The sequence below is a fragment of the Rattus rattus genome, chromosome 9, assembly GCF_011064425.1.
Source record: "Rattus rattus isolate New Zealand chromosome 9, Rrattus_CSIRO_v1, whole genome shotgun sequence".
Taxonomy (NCBI): domain Eukaryota; kingdom Metazoa; phylum Chordata; class Mammalia; order Rodentia; family Muridae; genus Rattus; species Rattus rattus.
Window position 1 is genome coordinate 58,712,976 of NC_046162.1, and position 22,332 is coordinate 58,735,307.

At 48.6% G+C, this 22,332-nt stretch overlaps 1 protein-coding gene across 1 annotated transcript; it reads right to left on the minus strand.

Annotated features, from left to right (window-relative positions):
* Positions 1 to 1,393: 1,393 nt before the first annotated feature.
* Positions 1,394 to 14,284, minus strand: Phb (prohibitin). Its single transcript, XM_032912637.1, has 7 exons — positions 14,207 to 14,284; positions 13,180 to 13,294; positions 10,083 to 10,244; positions 6,783 to 6,925; positions 6,476 to 6,592; positions 4,052 to 4,147; positions 1,394 to 2,467 (listed from the first exon to the last, which is right to left on the minus strand). The coding sequence occupies exons 2-7, from the start codon at positions 13,265 to 13,267 to the stop codon at positions 2,255 to 2,257; spliced, it is 819 nt and encodes a 272-aa protein (XP_032768528.1). The 5' UTR covers positions 13,268 to 13,294; positions 14,207 to 14,284; the 3' UTR covers positions 1,394 to 2,254.
* Positions 14,285 to 22,332: the final 8,048 nt, after the last annotated feature.

Below are 22,332 nucleotides of genomic sequence, written 5' to 3' on the forward strand. Positions count from 1 at the left end.
TGTGGAAGTGAAGGCAGAGAGGGGCCCAGGGTTGCCACTGGGATGCACCTCTGCCATCCATGACAGGGAGACCCACAGTGAAGCCAGCAGGGGCCCAGCCTGCTCATCACCCCATGGCTGACCTGAGGCAGGAGGGATCCAGTCACCAGCAGGCAGCCAGGACACCTGGAAACGAAACCCAATCTCCTGCCAAATGCAGGAAACACAAGGGTCCTTAAAAGGGCCTGAGGGAGAGAGGGGAGCCTCCTGCCTCCTCCTCCCAAGGGTGTCCAAAGTAATAAATGGCAGGAAAAGGGGACGGGTGTAGAGTGAATGCCGGTCTGGAACTTATTAGAAATTAGGCTCTTTCTGCTGCAGTCTTCGGTGTGCTTGAGTCAGGCACCTCATCATTTGCTCGCCTCCCCGGTCTTATAAGAAGAGATAGGAGGCCTGAGGCTGTAAGGGAGGACACCCAGGCAAGCAGAGACGGAAGCTGTGGGTTAGCTTGGAGGGCCAGAAGTTCGGGCCTTTTTTTGTGTTTCTTGGGAGGTGAGAAAGGTGTATGAAGAGTAGTGTTGGGAGGTCCCAACCTTTAGCTCCACCCCAAACCTGTCCTGCCTGGCCCAGTGAGAGAGGAATTTAGACAGAGGCTTAGAGCCTTCCTTAGGGTCCTTGCGAGGTCAGTTGAGAGGAGAAAGTGTGTCCGCCTTGTTCTTAAAGACACGAGGTAGGAGGTCAGCTCTCTCTCCACTAAATGCATGCATGTGGTCTTCCTCACATCCAAGTCCATCAGCCAAAGTAAAGCAGAATAACCCACTGCAGAGAAATTCAAGCCACCTGATGTCTAGAACTAGGGCAGGAGAGACCTGGCTCTGATCATTTGATACCATCTGCATCCCTCTTGCCAGGGGAGAACTGAACAACTCTGATAGGCGGGGCAACCCTGTTTCTAACGAAATTAAAACACAGAAGAGGGCTGGAGAGACGGCTCAGCGGTTAAGAGCACTGGCTGCTCTTCCAGAGGTCCTGAGTTCAATTCCCAGCAACCACATGGTGGCTCACAACCATCTGTAATGGGATCTGATGCCCTCTTCTGGTGTGTCTGAAGACAGCTACAGTGTACTTATATATAAAAAAATAAATAAAACCACAGAAGAAAATTAACCTCTTCCCCTGCCTCACTGTCTATGAACTCATTTCATGAAAAACTCACCCAGGTGAGGTTTGGTACCAAGGTTCACTTCAGGCTGGGGTAGGATTCACCTCACACAGCTAAGCATTTCCTAAAACCAAAGCATCGTCAGCCTCGCTGGACGCCCCTCCCCACCTGGTGACACAAACACGCACGCGTGACTGCTGGACTGTTCTGATCCTCTGGCTCCCGAAAATTGAAAACAAACCCCGAATGCAGCTGGAGGGTCTGGTGTCATTTACTGACAGCAGCTTACATTGTGTTTTCTTTCCTTGATTGCTTCCTTCGGAGCTCTGGCCCACAGCCCTTGGGAAGGAAGGGCAATGGCGGAGAGAGGGAGCGGGAGGCAGGCGCACGTGTCCCTGGCAGGTGTGCTCGGCCCCGGCAGGATGCAATCCTTCAAGCTGGACTCCCATTGGGTATTTGAGAGGACCAATGTGGGGGGTGGACAGGAAGTCTTCCACAGGACTCACATCTCAGTCCAGGCCTCCTGTCCTATCCAAGTCTATCCAAGGGTTAGGTCTCTGGTGGGGGCAGCAAAACTAGGCCCACCCACCTTGACGGGCGGATTCTTCACTCCACGCCCTGGTCGCACGCACACACCTGCTTCCGCTGGTCACCGTTAAGAGGGAGTGGCCTTACAGTTAAGACAGACCACTTCCTCAGGCCCTCCTCTGCTGCATCCGTCCGGGTTCGTATGGCTGGGAAAACTGAGGGCTTGCCTTTTGGTTCACGTGTGTGGGCCACTGTCTGTAAATCTTCAATGTATGGCAGAATGGAGGCTCTGGGTCCACTCAGGCTGCCAGCTGGCTCCCCGTCCACCACACGCACTGCCCTGCCTTTCTTCCGCCGACTGCCAGCACCCAGGGTGGAAGGCCAGTCGGCATAGGCACTTGGCAATTTTGTTTATGAAAGTGGGCAAAAAGTGTAACAATAAAAGCTTCATTTGATAATTAGAGATCTGAAGTGATTTTACCTTTATTTCCTTCATGTTAAGCCAATCATTAAATTTCACAGTGATTTCTGGGGTTGGGCAGAAGGAAGGCGTCATTCAGAGCGATGGAGGCCCTGGCCTGGTTGGCCTTACTGGGGGAGCTGGAGGAGCACGGACTGCCCTGCTGGCAGGTAGGTGATGTTCCGAGAGCGGGAGAGCTGGTAAGCAATGTCCTCAGCAGCTTCCAGCTTTCGCAGCTCGATCAGGCCATCCCCGGCGGTGGCCAGTGAGTTGGCGATCAGCTCAGCTGCCTTGGAGTCCCCCTCAGCAGAGATGATGGCCGCCTTCTTCTGCTGCTCAGCCTACAGGAGAAGAGGCAGAGACTTCGATCACTCCATAGCACTCAGATCAAGCCATGGCCTAACCAGAACCAAGCCAGGCCCCCCCACAGGGCCTGCAAGGTCCCCTGGGAGTGTTCTCCCCTTATGATAGGGTCAGAGCTGTCCCCAGCCTTCCTCCTTCCCTTCATGCCCTTGTGTCATGCATGTCACGATAGCATATGATTCTCTTGGCTATATGGACATGGTCTCTTATACTCTGATCCAAAGCCACGGAAACCGGAAAGGAAGGCTGGAACAGCATCAATCTTTAGGTCCGTCTTTCCTTCCAGTGCCAAGTCAAAATGACTTCCATCAAAGCCAGGGCATCCCAGTGTGGTGGTTAACCACTGTAACCTTAGCACTAATGTGGCAACGGCAGATGGGAGGCTCGCTGCAAGTCTGAAGCAAGCCTGGTTTACACAGGACATTTTAGGTCAACCAGAGCTACAAACAAAAAACCCCAAAACCAGACAAAAACTCCAAAACTAACGGACAGAGCTGGGCTAGGGACTGACCTCTGGCACCACAAATAAACAAATGAAGTACCCAAGAGCAGTGTGCTCCCGTGCCCACCCTTGTAGTTACCCAAAGATGGCCCTGGCTCACCCTACCACGCCAGCAGGATGATGACATCAGGATATATGATTTTCAGAGCGTGGGAGGAGAGTTTGCCTTTAAGGCTGAATTCAACACACAGGCTTCCCTACCATCCTCCATTTTGGTGTTGAACGGGATTCAAGCATTTAGTACACACTAGGTAAACACTGTCACCGAGCTTTGTCTTTACCACTCAATTCAAAACGTTTATTTCGGGGTTGGGGATTTAGCTCAGTGGTAGAGCGCTTGCCTAGGAAGCGCAAGGCCCTGGGTTCGATCCCCAGCTCCGAAAAAAAGAACCAAAAAAAAAAACGTTTATTTCGCACCTAGCATCACCGGCAGTACTAGATCTGTTACAGGATCTGTGTCTGGAGCCACAGCAGACACAGAGGGAAACACTCCTGCCACTCAGGGCCTGCGCTCCCTACGACCAAACCCCTCTTCTGCATATTAAGGATTAAACATCTTTACATTAGGAAAGCTGGTGGGGGGAGGAGGCAGATAGCGAGGGGCCTTTACATACACCAGGGAGAACAGGCCACTCTGCACATACATCGTGTTCCATCACTCTGAAACATCTGGAGAGATTCGACAACAGAGAAAAAACCCACCGCGCACATCTGGCATGTTTGATCTCTTTTACTGTCGGTTTCACTATGTAACCTCGGTGTAAAAGTAACTCCTCAGCGAAGCTGAAAACATGCCAGGGGTAACATTTTTATGTGTAGGAGAGGGTTTTTGATCTCGGGAAGCAGGAAATAAGTGACCCTTCAGTGATTTAGGACCATAACCTCATAACCCCGACAGCTCCCAAAGACTCTGGGACTGACTAGAGGAGTAAGGTTCCTTCAACCCTCTTCTGCTTATCCCAGACAGATGACAGATGACCAGTTTCTAGGCCACCCGGCAGATGGGGAAGCCAAGCACTAGGAGGGGAAGGCTGTTTCTGCCATCTGGTTGGACGCTCACCTTTTCCACCACAAATCTGGCTCTCTCTGCTTCCTGCTGAGCCACCTGTTTGGCTTCCACCGCCTCTGTGAACTCCTTCCCGAAGGTCAGATGCGTCTATGGGGAGAAAGTGAGCACAAGCTGAGGCAGTAAGTGCTTACACAGCACTGCTGGGAGGCCTCCCTGGCCACTGCAAGGAAGAGGCCAGGAATGGCTCTAGCAGCGGCTGGAGCTACAAGATGCCCTTCAATCTCAGTCCCCTTGTTCACGCTGAGTTCACACCTCTGTATTCTTAGCTGCTCACACTGTGCCTACACAGAATTCTGTCACCAACGCATCAGTCACCCCATGAGGAAAATGATGGGGCCCAGGGATACGAGAAGGGATCTACTCAATCAATCCCCTCCCCAGAGGAAGGAACTCATGGGTTCCAGGACCCCCATCACTGATGATTGCTCTTCCAAGATCCTTTGATGCCCCGTTCCAGGACTTGGGTGGGGGAGACGGACGGAAAGCTGAGCCCCTGAGAGCAAGGGATGCAGCTGGTTCCCAGGGATGGAGGAGCCTGGCGGTCTCTGCTTATGGATTAACCAGCCCACTTCCTTCTCAGAGCACCTCCACCCTGGACAGGAAGACAGAGGGTGGCCCACAGATCATGGCATCCCTGACACACACTAGTTCTGGTAAAGGTTTTAAAAGAAAGGCAGGTGAAGCCATTGCTCAGGAGAGCCTGTCTGTCAACAGACCTTCCCTATCACATAAATAGCTCGAGTATTTGGCTGGAGGGACAATCTCTGAGGTAGCACAGAAGAGGGACAGACCTTGGCACTCCTAAGGCCCAGCCTACAGGAAGTCACTGAGTCCATCTTTCTATTGCAAGAGAAGGCACAGGGCTTAGTGCTTAGGAGCCCTGGCTGCTCTTGCAAAGGGCCAGGTTTGCTGCTTAGCAGCCACATGGTGATTCAAACCATCTCTAACTATAGTTACAGGGCATCTGATGCATACACGTGGCACCCTTACATACACGGACAAAACATACACGGGAGCTAAAAAAATATAAGTCTAGGAAAAAATTCTAAAGGTGTTAATTTAGGTTCAAATGCAATTTTGCTTCATTCATCCCCCAGCCCCTGTTCCCTCCCAAACTCTGCTTTGTACAAGCAAAAATCTTGACCACACATCCTCCCGAGTTTTCCGCACTACAAACCTAAGTCTTTTGGTTTGTTTCTGCTCTAAGACGGTCTTACTCTGAGTCAGGAGGGCTGATACGCACGGCCATTCCAGGCGTGCGCCAATACGCCAGCTAAATCTTATCTTGCCGCTGCTCTACTCTGTCGGATCCACTCTGGACTCTCATTTGAAGTTTGGATTTGGAAACACAATCCTGAGAACTGAAAAGCTAAATGTGTAATTAAAGAATAAAATTTCTTTCTGAAAGGGCCAGCTGAGGGCAGCAAATTCCCCAGGAAATCTAATTTTCTCTCACACCTCTTAGCTACGGTCTCTTGTGGTCAGGCCACATTTCCCCAGGATGGAGTATGTGGTCAGAGTCTAGAGAGATGCCAAGTTTCTCTCAGGTTTTTACTCCGTGTTCGTTCTCACTGCCAGAGTGCTGTGTTAACAGTGGGAGAGCCTGGAGCAGGCAGGCTGCAGAGTCAAGGACTGCAGCCTGGCATAGTGCCAGGAGAGGGAGCCACATGCCCTTCCCCGGAGAGAGGGAGGGAGGAAGGAGGCCCTGCCTGGAGGGGAGCAGAGGTTGCTCAGAGAATGGCTGTTTGAACAGCTGTGCAGGTGCTGAGGGGAAGCCTAGTCTTTCCCAGGCAGAGAGAACAGGAAGCACTCTGCCTTGTTACCCGACAAATCACTCCAAGACTTTTCCCAGAGACTCTAGAAACACGACCCCTTCCCCTCGCCTTGGTGTGAAACGCTCTACTTCCTATACTGCCTTCCGTTGGACGTTATGACACCCAGCTCCACATTAATACAGAGAATACAAAGTCTTGAGAGGCTGGTTCACACCTGAGGTGCTCCCGCCCACCACTCCAGGGACAGTCACTCACTGGCACGCTTTTCACCAGAGGCTTCCAGGACCCCTTGTTGAGGAATCCTTGAGCTGGACCCACTTTAGAGAGGAAAACTGTCAGTTGCTCCCAGGCCAAGCAGTCAGCCATTGGGAATCACGTTCCAGGGAGCTTTGGGGATAGTTCAGTGGTTAGGGACCAACGGGGCAATCAGTTATGAGAAAAATGTGTGGCAGATGAAACCTAAAGGACGTTCAGTGACAGAGACCTGAGGCGATGGCTTCAGGCGCTGGGACACTTTCACATTTTCAAGCCCCATATCCAGGTAAGTGGATATGGGGCCCAACCCCGTGTGACCAGAAACTAAGCCAGTCACCAAAGCAGGAGAAGCAGCCCTTTATCTCAGCCTCCTCAGGGATCTTACCAGGGACACGTCATCCAGGATGAGCCCGAATGTTGCTGCTCGCTCTGTGAGGTCATCGCTCACCTGTCTGGAGACCAGCTCTCGCTGGGTAATCAATTCTCCAGCATCGAATCGAGCCTGGCCATAGGGGGAAGGACAGAAATCTGGTCAGGTTACTGAGGAAGGAGAAACAAGCAGCATACTCATGACTAGAACCTACTCCCTACCCACTACCCCACACTGTCCTGGCCACCCAGCCATCCACCCACTACCCTTCGTGCTCTCCTGGCCACCCAGCCACCTTTAGGGCTGCACTCTGTTCACTTACCACCACCGACTTAAGGATCTCTGTGGTGATAGATGGCAGCACCCGCTCATCATAGTCCTCGCCAATGCTGGTGTAGATACGAGGAAGCTGGCTGGCCACCGGCCGGAAGAGGATACGCAGTGTGATGTTGACATTCTGCAAGTCTTAGGGTAGGGAATATATGGGAGTTAGACACAAACACCATAGGTGGACTTTTCTATGACCTTCCTGTAAGTCCACTATAAGTCATATACAGAAGTTCAGTTAGACTCTGAGGAGAGAGCTGGCTACATCTAGTTCCTCAGCAGAGCCCAGCCCACACTCGTCACCAGAGTCAGGAACCACTGACAGGATGGGGATGTATTAGCTTTTCAGTACACCGTGAATGCCCTCTCATGAGAGCAATTCAGACTGTGTGACCAAAGAATGCTAGGGACCGTGAACACCTTAGGACAACGTATAAGCTAATGCCAAGAATTCTAGAGGGAGCCTTTCTAAGGGCTGGTGTATGTGCTCGTGTCAGGAGTCAGCAGCCCTGGGTTACTTGGATCTGGTGAAACTTCGTCCATCCGCAGAGTCCACTGACCTGTGCTGTGGTACCACTGTGCTGTTTTCTAATGGTGGGGACCAGTCTTAGTCAAACTGAGTGTATTAGTCTGTGAGATGAGGAGAAATCATGGGGACAGCACCTTCTCATAGATAGTAGACTAAGGCTAGGTTATCAGGCTCATCCAGGGCCTGCTTCCTGATACCTGAGAGAAGGTGGCAGCTGGCACTACAGCACGCTGATGTGTGAGGATTTCTGATAAAGTCTAAAAACAAAGGCCATTAAGCCAAAGGCAGGGCGAATTCAAAAGGCTCATTGTCCACAAGCATCCGGGGAGACAGTCAGCCCCTACCTACTCCTGACAGTCCAGGCCCGTGCAGGGCTAAGGCACAGCCACCCTGTGTAAGTTCGCCAGCACCAGCAGCTAAGGGCTGCCAGGGGTTGGAGTCCTGACCCAGCCACTGAGAGAAATGGGAATTCATGACTAGAGTCGCCCGTCCCAATTTTTAGCAAGTGCAGGTACAAATACGACTTAGCACAGCCATGAGACAACACGGATGGGAAGCCCAAAGGTAGACATTTAGAAGCAGGATTCTAAATCCAACCTCACTCATCCCCGTCACCCCACCCCACCTTCTATTTCCTCTTGGCGGCAGGCAAGCCAGGCCCAGCATTCTGCAGGAGCGGCAGGCAGACTTCCTATTCCCCTCTTCTCTGACCTGACCTGACTTCTCACTCTAGGTTCTCCAATCAAGAGGTCAGCACTAGGGAGAGCAGGCAGATCTCCTCTGCTCCACTTGCCCCTGGCCATCTTCTCCTCACTCTATTACCGGTTCTCACGCTTGCCCTCCTGAGGACTGAGGTCCTTAATAGTTAGCTCTCTTTTTGGTCATCCCTGTACAGGAGCCTTCAACCTGGCAGCAAGCCTGCACAGCACAAGGAGCAAACATCTGCCCAGAAACAGCCCCACGGGATCCTTCTTCTTCCCACGAGTCGGCTCCCTTTACTGCCTGCACTGACTGGGGAGGGGAATGGTAAGGGCTGGTCACTTCAGGCTCCAACTAGAAATCCAGTGGCATATCTCAGGCACAGGGCTGTGTGGCGCAGCCTGTGAGAGGGCAGTCTGAGGTCTGCCCTGCTGGAGCAGAGACCGTGGAAAACAAGGCAAAGGGAAAGCTGTCAGCCACAAGGAGAGACAAACTGCCAAAGACTAGTTTGGACAGTCACTCTGGGGACCAGGAACTGATGGGAAGGATCAACCACAGCAGCAAAAGACACTTTAGAGTTCCTCAAAGTTAGAACAGCATGGAACTTTCCCCTAAGATTCATCTTACTTTTTATGTACGATGTCTTGCCTACATGCCAGTGTGTGCACTGTGCACGTGCCTACTGGATTCCCCCCGCATCTGGGGTTACAGATGGCTGTCACCACATGGATGCTGGGATTTGAACCCAGGTCCTCTGTAACAGCAACAAGTGCTCTTAACCACTGAGCCATTATCTCCAGCCCTCGATAAGAAACTCTTGGGTTAACCCTTTATATTTCTCTCTTCATTTATCCTGCTGCCTGTGTTCACCTTTAATATATAGTTCAGTCTACAAACACACACACACACACACACACCCTCTTCAGGAGAGTCATGCTATGAATTCTTTTAAACATTTTTTTAATTACAACATTTACACATTTTACGTGCATGTGTGTGAGCGCATCACACGACACATGTGGAGGTCAGCAGAGAACCTGCAGGACCTAGTTCTATGGTTCTACAGGGTGGTTTCTGGAGATCAAACTCAGGCTCGGTGCCAGGATTAACTTACCCGTCTGCGATTCTTTTTACTTTTTTAAATTAACTTTTAAAATGTATTGATTCATGTACTGCATATTGTACGTGTAGGCGTGTACGGCCAGGATGTGTGTGTAGAGGTCAAAAGGCCACCTGCAGGCATCGGTTTTCTTCTCCCACCACATTTGACCTGGGTGTTGAACTTGGGTTGTCGGGCTCGGCGGCCAGCATCTCTCTAGTCCCTAATTACCTAAGTTAGCACTCGGAACGATGAGTTCTGGTACAATACTTCTTTTCCTTTCCTTCCACATTTTTTTTTTGAAACAGGGACTCATACATATAGAAGAGGTTAGCATTGAACTCACTGAGCAGCCAAAGATGACCCTGAACTTCTGATCCTCCTGAGTGCTGAGGGCTGAGGTCTGAAATCGGGGACTCAAGCTACACCTCCAGATATACATGATGGAGTTATATGAGAGTCACAGCTTTGGTGCACCCTGCTCAATGCCCCAGGTACTTACTCCTGCCACCCTACTCATACTAGAAATATATTCTCATATTCATATTCTCATTCTCTCTCTCTCTCTCTCTCTTTCTCTGTGTGTGTGTGTGTGTGTGTGTGTGTGTGTGTGTGTTTGTGAAGACAGCCTGTCCTGGAACTCACTCAGCAGACCAGACCAGCTTTCAACTCACAAAGACCCACCTGATTAAAGGCATGCACCATCACCTAATTTAGAAGTTATTTTTTAAGACAGGATCTCTCTACGTAGCCTTGCTTGGCCTGGAACTCATTAAGCAGACCGGGCTGGCCTGTAAGTCACAGAGATCCACCTGCCTTTTCGAGTGCTGGAATTAAAGGCATTCACCACCTTCACACAGCACAGAAGTTCTTATGAGGTGAAGTTTAACCTGTGTCCTAGATGTTTCTAGAATGAGCAGAACAGCACGGCACACCTCCACATCTCCACAGCCACAGGTAAGACTCACCTTTGCTGCCGGTGATGACCGGCACATTCCGTGGTCGAGAGCGGCAGTCAAAGATGATTGGCTTTTGTACCCAGGGGATGAGGAAGTGAGTCCCTTCCCCTACCACGATGTCCTGCACGCCACGGAATCGGTCGAAGATGACAGCTCTGTGTCCGGCATCCACTAGGGAGGAATAATGGCAGATCAGAAAAACCCTGTCACTCTTTGACGAAAAGAATCCTATCTTTTCAAGATCCTTGCCTCTTTCTGTGCTTTCAAATTTGTAAACGCTCTTTCTTTGTCAGAGGACACCTGCAGGGGTCAGGTCTCTTCTTCCACCAAGTGGGTCCTGGGAATGAAACTCAGGTCGTCATGCTTGCACCAAGGGTCTTTACCCACCGAGCCATCTTGCCAATCCTTTCCTTTATTCTTAGGCATAACTTCATATGACTGGGGTGGGGCGGGGCAGTGTGCGTGCTGCGATGCATGTGTGGACGAAGGGAGATAATTTTCTGGAGCCTGTTTGTTTCTTCTGTCTTTACACAGGCTCCGGGAATAAAACTCAGGTCACCTGGTTTGTGGCGTGCGTGCTTTGACCAGCTAAGCCATTTCCCCAGCCCCCCTCTTTTCTTGTAGTATTTGAAGAGTTTAGACCCCTTTCCCTTTTATTAGGTTTCCTCCTTTCCTGCTGTCTTCCTGAACAATCACTTCCTGTCCCGTATGTCTCCCCAGGGACTTCAGGCTGCTCCTTAGCACCCTTTCTCCTTTAAAGAGCTGGCCTTTGAATGTCTGATTGGCCACCCTACCCTGCCCCCAACTCCCACCAGCACAATTCCAGGAATCGCCTCCCAAGAGTTCTATAATTCAAGATCTTCCCAGGGACATGTGTATACTGGCTCCAACATAATCTGATGCTCCCAGAAGCAGGATCCTTACTATGGGAACCCTCAAACAGAGATGTTCCCGTTGTTTAGTCTTTTCTTTCTTTTTTCTTTTGAACTAGCAGTATAAGGAGGCAATCACTCTGCCCAGCATCCTTCTGTGTTTTGTTTTGTTCCAAGATAAGCTCTTACTGTGTAGCTCTGACTGTCCTCGAACTTGTTCTGTTGACCAGGTTGGCCTAGAGCTCAAGAAATCTGCTTGTGTCTGCCTCCTGAGGACTGGGTTTAAACAACCAGGCTGTGCACACTCACCACCTGCCTTGTCTTGCTTTTATTTTTTTTTTTAAAGGTTGGTTTGTTTATTTATTTATTTATTTATTTATTTATTTATTTATTTATTTATTTATTATATATAAGTACACTGTAGCTGTCTTCAGACACACCAGAAGAGGACACCAGATCTCATTACAGATGGTTGTGAGCCACCATGTGGTTGCTGGGATTTGAACTCAGGACCTCTGGAAGAGCAGTCAGTGCTCTTAACCACTGAGCCATCTCTCCAGCCCTATTTTTTTTTTTTTCAAGGTAAGTTCTCATTATGTAGCCTTGGCTATCCTGGAGCACACCACATAGACCAAGCTGGCTCTGCATTGAAGAGACTTGTATGCACCGACGGTATACACCACTACGGGCGGCTTGCCCAGGGTCTTTCCAATAACCGTTTCTCTAACATTTGCAGGAGATGTAGAGATATCTTGTGGACTCAAGAAATTCAAAGATGCTGACTGTGTAGCCTAAGGGAAGAGCCTCTCCCCTCCTTCCCTCTCCTCTAACTTTTTGAGACAAGGCCTTACGATGTAGCCTTACTATGTGGGACTGGCACTCAAGATCCTCAGTCTTGTGAATGCTGGAATTACGGGTGTAAGCCACCAAACCCAGGCTGAAGTAACTACTTTCTCTCGTTTCCCATTTGAATTAGAAGTGATCTAAAAACCCTCACTTTGAAAAATCAAAAAGTCATATAGCCAAAGGCAAAAGGTCCAGGAGTTCAAAGCCAGCCAGCCTGAGGCTATAGGAGACAGGTCTTAAAAACAGAACAGCTGGATGTGGCCTTGAGTCACTTAAAGCTGCAAAGTTGGGCTAGGGTATACAGGTGCACACCTTCAATAGCAGCACTTAGGAGACAGAGGTAGGCGGAGGCTCTCTGAGTTCCAGACCACCTTGATCTACACAGAGAGTTTCATGCCAGTCAAGAGCTCATAGTAAAGATCTGTCTCAACAAAACAAACAAAATCAACCCACCCAAAACAAACGAAACAGAAACCACACAGGAGGCATGTCATATCTGTGGCTGTTTTCAGAGAGTATCAGAGTTAAGGGGAATCTTAAGAGAAGAACCAGTTCAGTCCCATTTTTTTGACCAGTGAGAAAGCTGAACTAAAAGGAAGGACTTGCCGATAAGGCCGCGTAATACAGTCAAAGAAAACCCGGCTTAGCCCTGTGGCACTATTAAAGGCCTAGCAATGCATCTCAAAAACTATCCTCTCTGCGACTAGCTGAGCAAAACCTTCTTTCTCTCAAATTGGTCTAGAGATGTTGCCAAGTTGTTTCATGCACATAAAGAAGAGAACCAGGGGTTGAGGATTTAGCTCAGTGGTAGAGCGCTTGCCTAGCAAGCTCAAGGCCCTGGGTTCAGTCCTCAGCTACAGGGGTGGGGAGTGGGGGTGGGGGTACCAATAGAATCCTGTCATCGCAGCAGCATCTGGGTAATACCGTATCATTTCAAAGTGGCTATAAGTAATAGAAACATCCAACCAGCAATTGGACAGGAGGGCTCCTCTTGAACAAAGGCTTTAAGTCAGTGGCTCACAACCTCATGGGGGGATCGAAAGATCCTATTACAGGGGTTGCCTATGACCATCGGAAAACACTGATATTTTCCTTACAATTCATAATTACAAGTTATGAAGTAGCAATGAAAACAACTGTATGGTTGGGGGGAAGAGGGGGTGTCACCACAACATGAGAAACTATTAAATGTTCCAAGTATTAGGAAGGTTGAAACCACTGCCTAAGTGGACACAGGGCCTCTGATAATACAGAACCACAGTTTGGGGGGTAGCAGTAGGTGAGCCCCCTTACCCTCACGCACCATCAGACATGGGCTAGCATCAGGAATGTCAGGTGGGCTATGCAGATCAACAGAAACCAGGCAGAAATTCTCCTCAGTGCCTCACCGTTATATAGAGCAGAGTTCACCACGCCTCCTGCAACTGCTAAGGCCAGGCCGAACTTTCCGATGGACTCAAACACTTTGGCAGCCATGACTCCTTCTGTTGCTTCCACTCACACCTAAACAGGGGGTAAAAATAAAACAACTTGACGCCAGATTCTCAGGAAAAGCCCACTCAGAGGCACAGCATTCATGTCTCAAGATACATTTTCATGTATCTACGCTTGTGGGCTCTAACTCACTCACTCAACACCCCACAACACGGAACATCTTGCCAACTGTAGCATCGTGTTTGCTTTTGTGCCACACTTGGCTCAGCGTAGGAACGATGCTAGTGCCACAGAAAATCACACTCCCATCTCCTAGACAAATAGGCCACAAGAGAGAACGGTCCTGCACGGGTGAAGCCAACAACAAAAGGGCAATTCCTGTTAACATTTAAGTTCCACAGTAACCTTCAGTTACTTTCTGAAGGTTATTACTGCTGAGGTGCACAGACAGGTTACGCTATTAAGTTGTTAGAATGAGAAGTCGAATTCTAGAAGGCATTGTAGAACTCCTCCCCATACCTGTTAATAGGAAAGCGGGGGCTGGCAGGGGTGCAGTGAGGCAGAGAGGTTGAAGGACTGGGGGTGGGGCTGCGGCGGGGTAGGTGGGAGCACGTAGCTGACAAACTAGAAACCATTTAGCCTTGAACTTTTTAATGCCCCGCCCCTGCGTCGCCCTTGGTACACTCTTCAAATCCTCCCTCCCCTTACCCAGACTTCAACTGCGAGTGTAGCCTGTTTTCTCCACGTACATTCATCCTCGTCTCTGGCACCCAGTCTTTTCTATCTCCACTAGCTTCTGAATTTTTCCTTAACATGTCCCGTCCCCTTGCACACTCCTAGCTCGTTCTGGACTCAGTCTTTTCCCCCTTGTCCACTAGGCGTACCTACGCATGCATCCCATGCTCTCACTGAACACAGAAAAGCAAAGGAGGGCTACAGGGACGTAGAAACAGAGGCCTACACCGCCCCTACCACGCTTACCTGTTTCCACTCTGACCTCCACATGAATTCCCCAGCCTCGCATACTGCGCGTGCGCCAGGCAGCTCCTCCCTTTCCCCCGCCCTCTTCAAGATCCGATCCTTTCATTGGTGAAGCCGAGCGAAGTGCACTCTGGGAAACGTGTTTTGCAGTCTTCTGCGGACTCTGTGGTTTTCCTGAGGTCAACTACAACTCCCAAAAGCTTATGCAATAACGGGCTAGTTCAGGAAACCCGTTTCTGAGTGGTGAGAACGGATGGGATGTTGCCGCAGAGCCTTTCGGGGGTTGTAGTGCCTTGGTAATATATGCACGTGCCGAGTCCGCAAGGAGGTGGTGCCAGAAGCGGAAAGCTGGCTGGATCAGAAAGGAGCTCAGTTCCACTTGGAGGAAATAACAGGGTGGTGAAGGAATGGGGGGTGGGGCGGGGGTGGGGTGGGGTGTATTTTGACAAAGATGAGGTGAAATAATTCATGCACTGAGAGACTTCTAGGAAAGCCAAGGGCGGCCTTCAGGGATGTGAGACGTGAAAGAGCCACTTCAGAACCTTCAAAACGGCTTAGAAAGAGGAAGAGAGTCAGTCATTCAGGTCTTGCAATACTTCAGGAAAAGCTCTTGGTTTAAATCTCTGGGCACTTTCTTTTTAAAAGTTATAGTCGAGAAATTGCAAAAATGGGACGGAGACCGTGCGTATGGTTTCTCAAGTTCACCTGTTACCAGCAGTTTCCGTATTTGCCGTTGTTTTTGTTGTTCACTCTCCTTGCCTCCCTCCACGTTTTTCCTCTCGTACTGTTCTCTAAGAACAAGGATATCTATCTTCTGACTTAAGTAAATATAATCCACGTCTGCATTCCATTTTTGTCAATTGAGCAAATTGTGACTTTTATAGCATTTCTCTCCACAATTCGATAAAAACCTAAAATGAAGTGCTGTTTATTTTCATGGACTTGTTGCTCCCTAAAACAAACTCATTAGAGATTATTTGTCTATACACACATACATAAAGAACACGCAGGCAAGCTAGGTGGTGCAGGCCTTCAATCCCAGCACTCAGGAGGCAGAGGCAGGTGGATTCTGAGAGTTCGAGGCCAGCCTGGTCTACCAAGCAAGTTCCAAGGCACCCAGAACTACGGGAAGAAAGAAAAAAAGAAAGAAAGGAAGGGAGGGAGGGAGGAAGGAAGAAGGAGGGAGAGAGGAGAGAGAGGGAATGAAGACATAAGGAAGAAAGACTTCTGGAATGTGGGAGAAAGGCCTGGGGAGGGTAAATAAGGTGCTGAATACAAGCAAAGTACTTAAAATGAATAAAATAAATTTCATCAGAAAAAATAAAAGTGTGAATGACATCACACAACTCGAATGGGCAGCAATCAATTGCAAAGAGCTTTCCCTCCTAATAAATTAAATGAACCATGGATTTTGAGTCTTAGTGTTTGCAAGGGTTGCTGGCTTCACAGAGGAAGAGAAGGGCACAGCAAGGGAAATTGCTGAGGCAGAACACGTGCCTACCACGCACGAGGTCTTCAGTTCGAAGTCACAGCACTGTTAAAAAAAAGGATTTAACAAAATATTCAAAACGGGCAAGAGGGCTGGGGAGAGGCAGGTTAGTTAAAAATCACAAAGTTGCTCTTCCCGAGGACCTAAGTGTGGTTCCCAGCACAGGGCATGTGACTCTCAGAGACCTGTCACTCCAGTTCCAGGGGATCTAATGCCTTCTCGGCTCTGAGCACCAGCACACACACACACACACACATCCACAAACCCCAGCAATCGCACACACACACACACACATGCACACACACACACACACACACACACACACACACACACACACATACACACACATACACACACACACACACACACATACACACACACACACACACACACACACACACATACACACACATACACACACACATACACACACATACACACACATACACACACATACACACACATACACACACACACACACATACACACACACACACGTACACACACATACACACACACATACTCATACACACACATACACATACACACACACACACACACACACACACACACACACACCTTAAAACATTCAGAATGTTTGGAGCATTAATGTTTTCTTAAAGATATTTGGCATTGGGTTGGGGATTTGGCTCAGTGGTAGAGCGTTTGCCTGGCAAGCGCAAGGCCCTGGGTTCGGTCCCCAGCTCTGAAAAAAAAAAAAAAAAAAAAAAAGATATTTGGCATTATACCTGTTTGACGTCCATTGAGCATTTATGAAAAATAAATGTTTTTAGCCCCATTTTTACATCTCCATTTGGAAATAAGGAAAGGAGGTTTTTGTTTTTTTAAATACATTCATGGGGTTGAATGACTAAGGGGTTAAGAGCCCTGGCTGCTCTCCCAGAGGACTTGGGCTCAATTCCCAGCGCCTGCAGAGCAACTTAGGACTGTCTGGAAGTTTGTTTTCAGGAGATCTGATGCCCTAGTCTGGCCTCTGGGAGCACCATTCATGCAAATAGTACACGGACATGCATGCAGGCAAAACACCCATATACAGAAAACAAAAATAAAAATATAGATGTTGATTTACTCCTGTGAGTGTATAGGTGCGTGGTCATGTATGACCACAGTGCACGTGTGGATTTCAAGACAACTCACAGGCATTGGTCCTCTCCTACCACCATGTGAGTCCGAGGACCAAACTCAAGTTGTCAGGGTTGGCAGCAAGCGCCTTCATCACTGAACCATCTCACTGGCCCCAGTGTGCAGCTTGGTCAGAGAAGTCCAGTGCAGGCTACATCCACACAGCGGGCAAATGGCTGATTGTTGATACTGCAACCCGTAATTTTCCAAGCTTTGAGATGGCACGGTCAGTAAGTAACACTTTAGCAACGTCAGATTTTGAGCTCAACACACAGAGACAGTGGCAATTAAATAAACGGTCACAGAAGTGTGTCTCTTTTACTTTCCTGGACACACGTGTATGAGGAGCCTATTATTCCAGGCGTGCTGGATGATGGACTAGATGAAGAAGTCAGGGGACTCTGGCTGCCTCTCACTCAGGCAAGGATGAAGTAGCCACACCAGTGGTTCTCACCCTGTGCGCTCAGCCCCTTTGGCAAACCTCTGCCTCCACAAGTATTTACAATACTATTCATAACCGAAGCTAAGCGGCAGTTACGAAGTAGCAATGAAAATAATTTTATGGCTGAGGGGGGTCACGACAACGTGAGAAACCGTATTAAATGTTCCGAGAGCTGGTGGTCTAGACGAAAACAAAGTAGGCGTGGACATTTAGGTGAAAGTTTGATAGTTTCCTGAAGAATATGAGCAAACAATTGGAGGACATGGGAAGCTGCCAAGGTGGCTCAGTGGTTAAGAGCACTGGCTACTGCACCAGAGGACCTGGGTTCAATTCCCCGCATGCACACAGAGGCTCATAACCCTCTGTGACTCCTGCTCCAGGACATCTAACCCCACCTAACCTCCACAGTACCAGGTACACACTGGGTGCACAAATACCTTCACAGGCAAAATACTCACACACATCGAATAGTAAGCGCGATAAAAATAATAGAGAATGTGATGGAGGATGTGGAAATTGTGTATGGCAGGTCTGAGCTGCGCAGACCTTGTGGGCTCAACTCTCCTGGGCAATAAGGAAAGGCGTAGGATGAAGCCTGGGGGAGCCATTCTGAGGGTGACTCATTCAGTGGCTCACACGCTGTTAATTACTTTCTAATTGCTGTGACAAGATCCCTGGAACTTAAGGGAGGAGGAGTTTATTTGGGATTCACTGTTTGAGGGTGTAGCCCATTGGCTGGAAGAATGAGCTGAGGGGGCGGGGCAGCAGGGCTGGGAGGCAGCTGTCTTTGCATCTTTAGGAAGGAAACAGATCAACAATGCCACTCCATTCGCTTTCTCCTTCTTTAGTCAAAGACACAGCCTATAGTCATCCACACTAATACAGGTCTTCTCAGTTAAAACTCTCTGGAAACTCTCATGGGCACACCTGGTGATGTGTTTCTGTGTGATTCTAGGTCCAGGCTAGGGGACAGCAAAGCTTGTGTACCCACCGATCTCATAGATGAGGGAAGCCTTCATCCATCAGTCCTGACTCCTTCAGGTGCTGACCCCTGCTCTCACACTTGGCGCCTCCAGGTCACAAGCTATAGGAGGTCCAAGCCTAACTGTTTCATAGTATAACCAAATGCCAGAAGGCAGGGACAAGGCATGCCATATCCTGAAGTCTTTTTATAAGAGTGGAGTTGGGGATTTGGCTCAGTGGTAGAGCACTTGCCTAGCAAGCCCAAGGCCCTGGGTTCGATCCCCATCTCCGAAAGAAAGACTAGAAAAAAAAAAAAAGAGTAAACTAAAGTTTCTCAGATATGCCAATCAAACGTCCACTTCTGTCACTGGGCAGAACTGTGTCCTTGCCCATTTCTAGGCCACTTACTGGCCAAAGAAAACCATTGACACGTTGGGACACAAGGACTCAAGAGGCAAACTCCAGCAGGAGGCCTTCGCTTCTAAACCTCATGATTGCCAGTCCCCTAGCAAATCAAAATGACCATTCTTCCCAGTGAGGAAGAAGAAGGGAAGGCAGATTGGATATTGGGGGTGGAGCCAACAGTCTTCCAGAATGATCCATATTGGACAGGCTAGTGAAGGAAACCTCTATGAGGAGAGAGCATTGAAGGCAGATCATGAAACTCTGCAGCCTGGGAAGGGCAAAGAGAGGGCAAACCTCTCTTTTGTATGTATACCTGGCCGAAAGGATCAGTACGTGTGGCAGACACCAAGCAGGACAGGACAGGACCAGGAAGTTAGGCACAAAAAGACAGTGAACAAAAGAGTAGCCTAAGGTACCAGCCCAACAACACAGTTGGACAGACGAGTACGACATGATGACTGGACATCATTTCTGAGAAGCTGATGCTGTTGGCAGTTGTGTCTCTGGGGTGTGGAACAGGATGGTGGCCAATGAGAATCTGCCTCATGGCCATGTGCCTGGAGGTGGGGCATGAGGGTGAGAGGATCTTGTATCATCTCCCAAGCCTCCCCTGTGTTGCTCCAACCAGACTATGATTCCACTGCGGTTGCTCCTTAGGGCGACTGCGTGTGGGTATGTTAGGTAGTTGACCTCACCATGGGGAACTATTTCTCTACCATGCTAAGAACTTGAGGCAGATCAAGCTTGGTTCCCTGAAGGCATCAGATGAAGAAGAAGATAGCCAGAGTGAGGTGGAAACTGAAGGGCTCTTTGGAAAGTCTGTTGTTTGGTGTTTTGTTGGGGGCAAACTCGTGAAGGAACGTTCAGCTGAGAGGCTAAGGCAGACTCCTGAAGGAATGTTTGGCTGAAGCAGACACAGGAGAAAGGATGTTTTGCTAAAGCAAGCACATGAAAGGACGCGTGATGAAGGATTCTTCGCTAACAACGCACATGTATTGGTCTGCCTTACACTGCGTAGCTGTGCTTTATTTGTTGGGACTCCATAGAGGGAGACACGCCAAAAAACCTTCTGGTGGTTTGCTGCAGCTTCTTGCCCCCTCTGTGAACTTGGACTGATTGGCAGAGTGCTGTCAGCTGAGACAAATGCATGTGCTGGGGCAAGACCCATGGAGTCCGCGTGATGGGTATGAGTAGGACTTGACGGACAGTGATGGAGGCGGAGTTTGTCTTGCTATAGAGCTTGCCGTGCAACGCTTGAGGGTCTCTCATTTTCACTGATCTTCCATTTTTGCCGAGAGATGCCCCGCCGAGAACTTTTCCTGGCTTCCCTCTGGGTCTCTACTGCTGACTTTTGCCAAGTCTGAGGCCTGGCTGTCTCTGCTAGGTCGTGCTACGGCTACTGATCCATGTCTGCTATCCAACTCTGTTAAACTGGACCACGGATGTATTTGTGAAGTGTTTGCAAGTGGATCAAGCCGCTGCTACCTGCTGACCTGCCAATTTCCAGATGACACAGACCGGAGTTGCTCCAAAGAACATTTCTAAACAGGTCCACTTCCCCGTATCCTTTTTTTCCCTTACCACCTCTGGTGAATGATGTTTAAGAACCATCATTAAAAATAGGCTTTTAAAAAATGAAAGTTACATCCAAGTGTAGTGAGTGAGTGGGAAAGTGCACCCTAAAGTGATGAGCAAGGGCCAGTTATTGGAGGCTTGGCAGGGAATCTTTGCTTTATTTTAAGGGTATAGGGGAGTCCTGGAAAGTTCTGAAGTACCAGAATGGATGATTCTTTAGGGGAGAAGAGTGGGCCCAAGAGAAAACGTATAAATTCGATGATGCATGGGATTCCCCAGCAAAAGAACCAGGCAGGTAACCCTCCCTAGTGGTTCTTGGAATTTTTTAAAGTTTTTTAAATTTAAAATTTTTTAAAGTATTTATTTTATTTTTATTTGTGCATGTCTGTGTATGCATGGTTGTGTATATAGTTGTGTGTATGGTTGTGTGTGTGTATGTGTGTGTATTTGTACATGTATAGTATGTATGTATGGTTATGTGTATGTGTGTGGTGTGTATGTGTGTGTATTTGTACATGTATAGTATGTATGTATGGTTATGTGTATGTGTGTGGCGTGTATGGTTGTGAATGTATATGTGTGTATGTATGTATGTATGTATGTATGCTGTTGTGTGTATGTGCATGCTTGTGCCTGTGTGTGCTTGTGTGTAGTATGTGTATGTATGGTTGTGTGCACATGCATGCACACACACATGTACATGGGTATGAGGGTACTTGCAGAGGCTGGAAGGCACCAGAGCTGTTGGAACTGGCGTTCTTTGTGTTGTAAGCAATCTGATATGGGTGTTGGGAGCTAAACTCTGTCCTCTCCAAGGGCAGCGAGCATTTTCAACCACTGAGCCATCTCTCTCCCCCTTAATTTTTATTTTGACAGCGCTAAGATCTGACCCCAAAAACTCATGCATACTAGGCAAGCACTCTCTCTGAGTTACATCTCCAGCTATTCTTGAATTATTTTATTATAGAACACCAGGCTATTTTTAAAGTGATCAAGTTCCTCAAAGAGTTTTAAAAATATGAATTCCGTACACTCAAAATAAAAGTGAGAAACTTAATACTTCGAGCCCATTTAAAAATAACAAGAGTAGCCAGGTGTGGTACACACGAGTAATCCGAGGACCCAGGCTGAGGCGTGCGGGTCATGAGGCTATTGTCAACATCCCGGCTCAGAAGACAAACAACAGCAGGACATGGTGGAACACATCCTGAGCCCCAGTGCTAAGGAGGCACAAACAGTTCATGAGTTCAAGCCTTCCCTATTTAGATAACAAGATCCAAGCTGCCCAGGACTGCATAGCAAGACTGTGTCTCAAACAAAACAGCGGAACAGCAAACAAGAGACAACCTACGGAAGCTCAGAGCGTCTCAAAACTGTTCGCTGAGGAGAGGGATGTTGTGTCACAGTGTTGTAAATCTTGGATCCCTCATTTAATCTCTGTGCTATCGTAAGTCAAGGGGCCTCTGGGAAACTCAGGAGAACAGCAGTGAGGTAGATGTGGCGGTCCATGTTACTACATGACCTAATCTCTGGAGGTTAAGTCAGGAGAATCACAAACTCAAGGCCCATTTGAATTCCACAGTGAGATTCTATTGCAAAGAAAACAAATAAAATACACAGTAAAAGAAGTTAGAGAGACAAGGTTGGGAGTGATGCTCAGTCAGCAAAGCAAGCCTGAGGGCCAAGCTTGGTCCCACAGAGCATCATGTATAGTTTCGTGAGCCCAGTGCGGACGAGATGGAGACAGGAGAATCCTGGGGGCTCGCTGGCCATCTATTCTGGTTGAATTAGCAAGCTCTGGGTTCAGTGAGAGACCCTGCCTCAAAAAATAAGGTGGGAGCCACTGAGGAAGTCACCTGACAATGACCTCCAATGACCTCTAACTTCCGCATGTATGCGCTCACGTGCAGACACACAAACACATGCATACACATATAACCACACACGCAAACACATGCATACACATATAAACACACACACACACACACACACACACACACACACACTCATACTAAAGAAGATAGAATTAACTTCTTTTGAAGCTGGATTTCAGGTGCGTGCCACCATGCTCAGCAGAAGTTCATTTAGTTTTGAACTACAGCTCACTCT

Coding starts and splice junctions, on each gene's coding strand:
- Phb (XM_032912637.1), bottom strand. CDS start 13,267: ATGGCTGCCAAAGTGTTTGAGTCCATCGGAAAGTTCGGCCTGGCCTTA. Junction 6,593..6,782: donor AGATCCTTAAGTCGGTGGTG/GTAAGTGAACAG, acceptor CCCTATGGCCAG/GCTCGATTCGATGCTGGAGA. Junction 2,468..4,051: donor CCAGATTTGTGGTGGAAAAG/GTGAGCGTCCAA, acceptor CTTCTCCTGTAG/GCTGAGCAGCAGAAGAAGGC.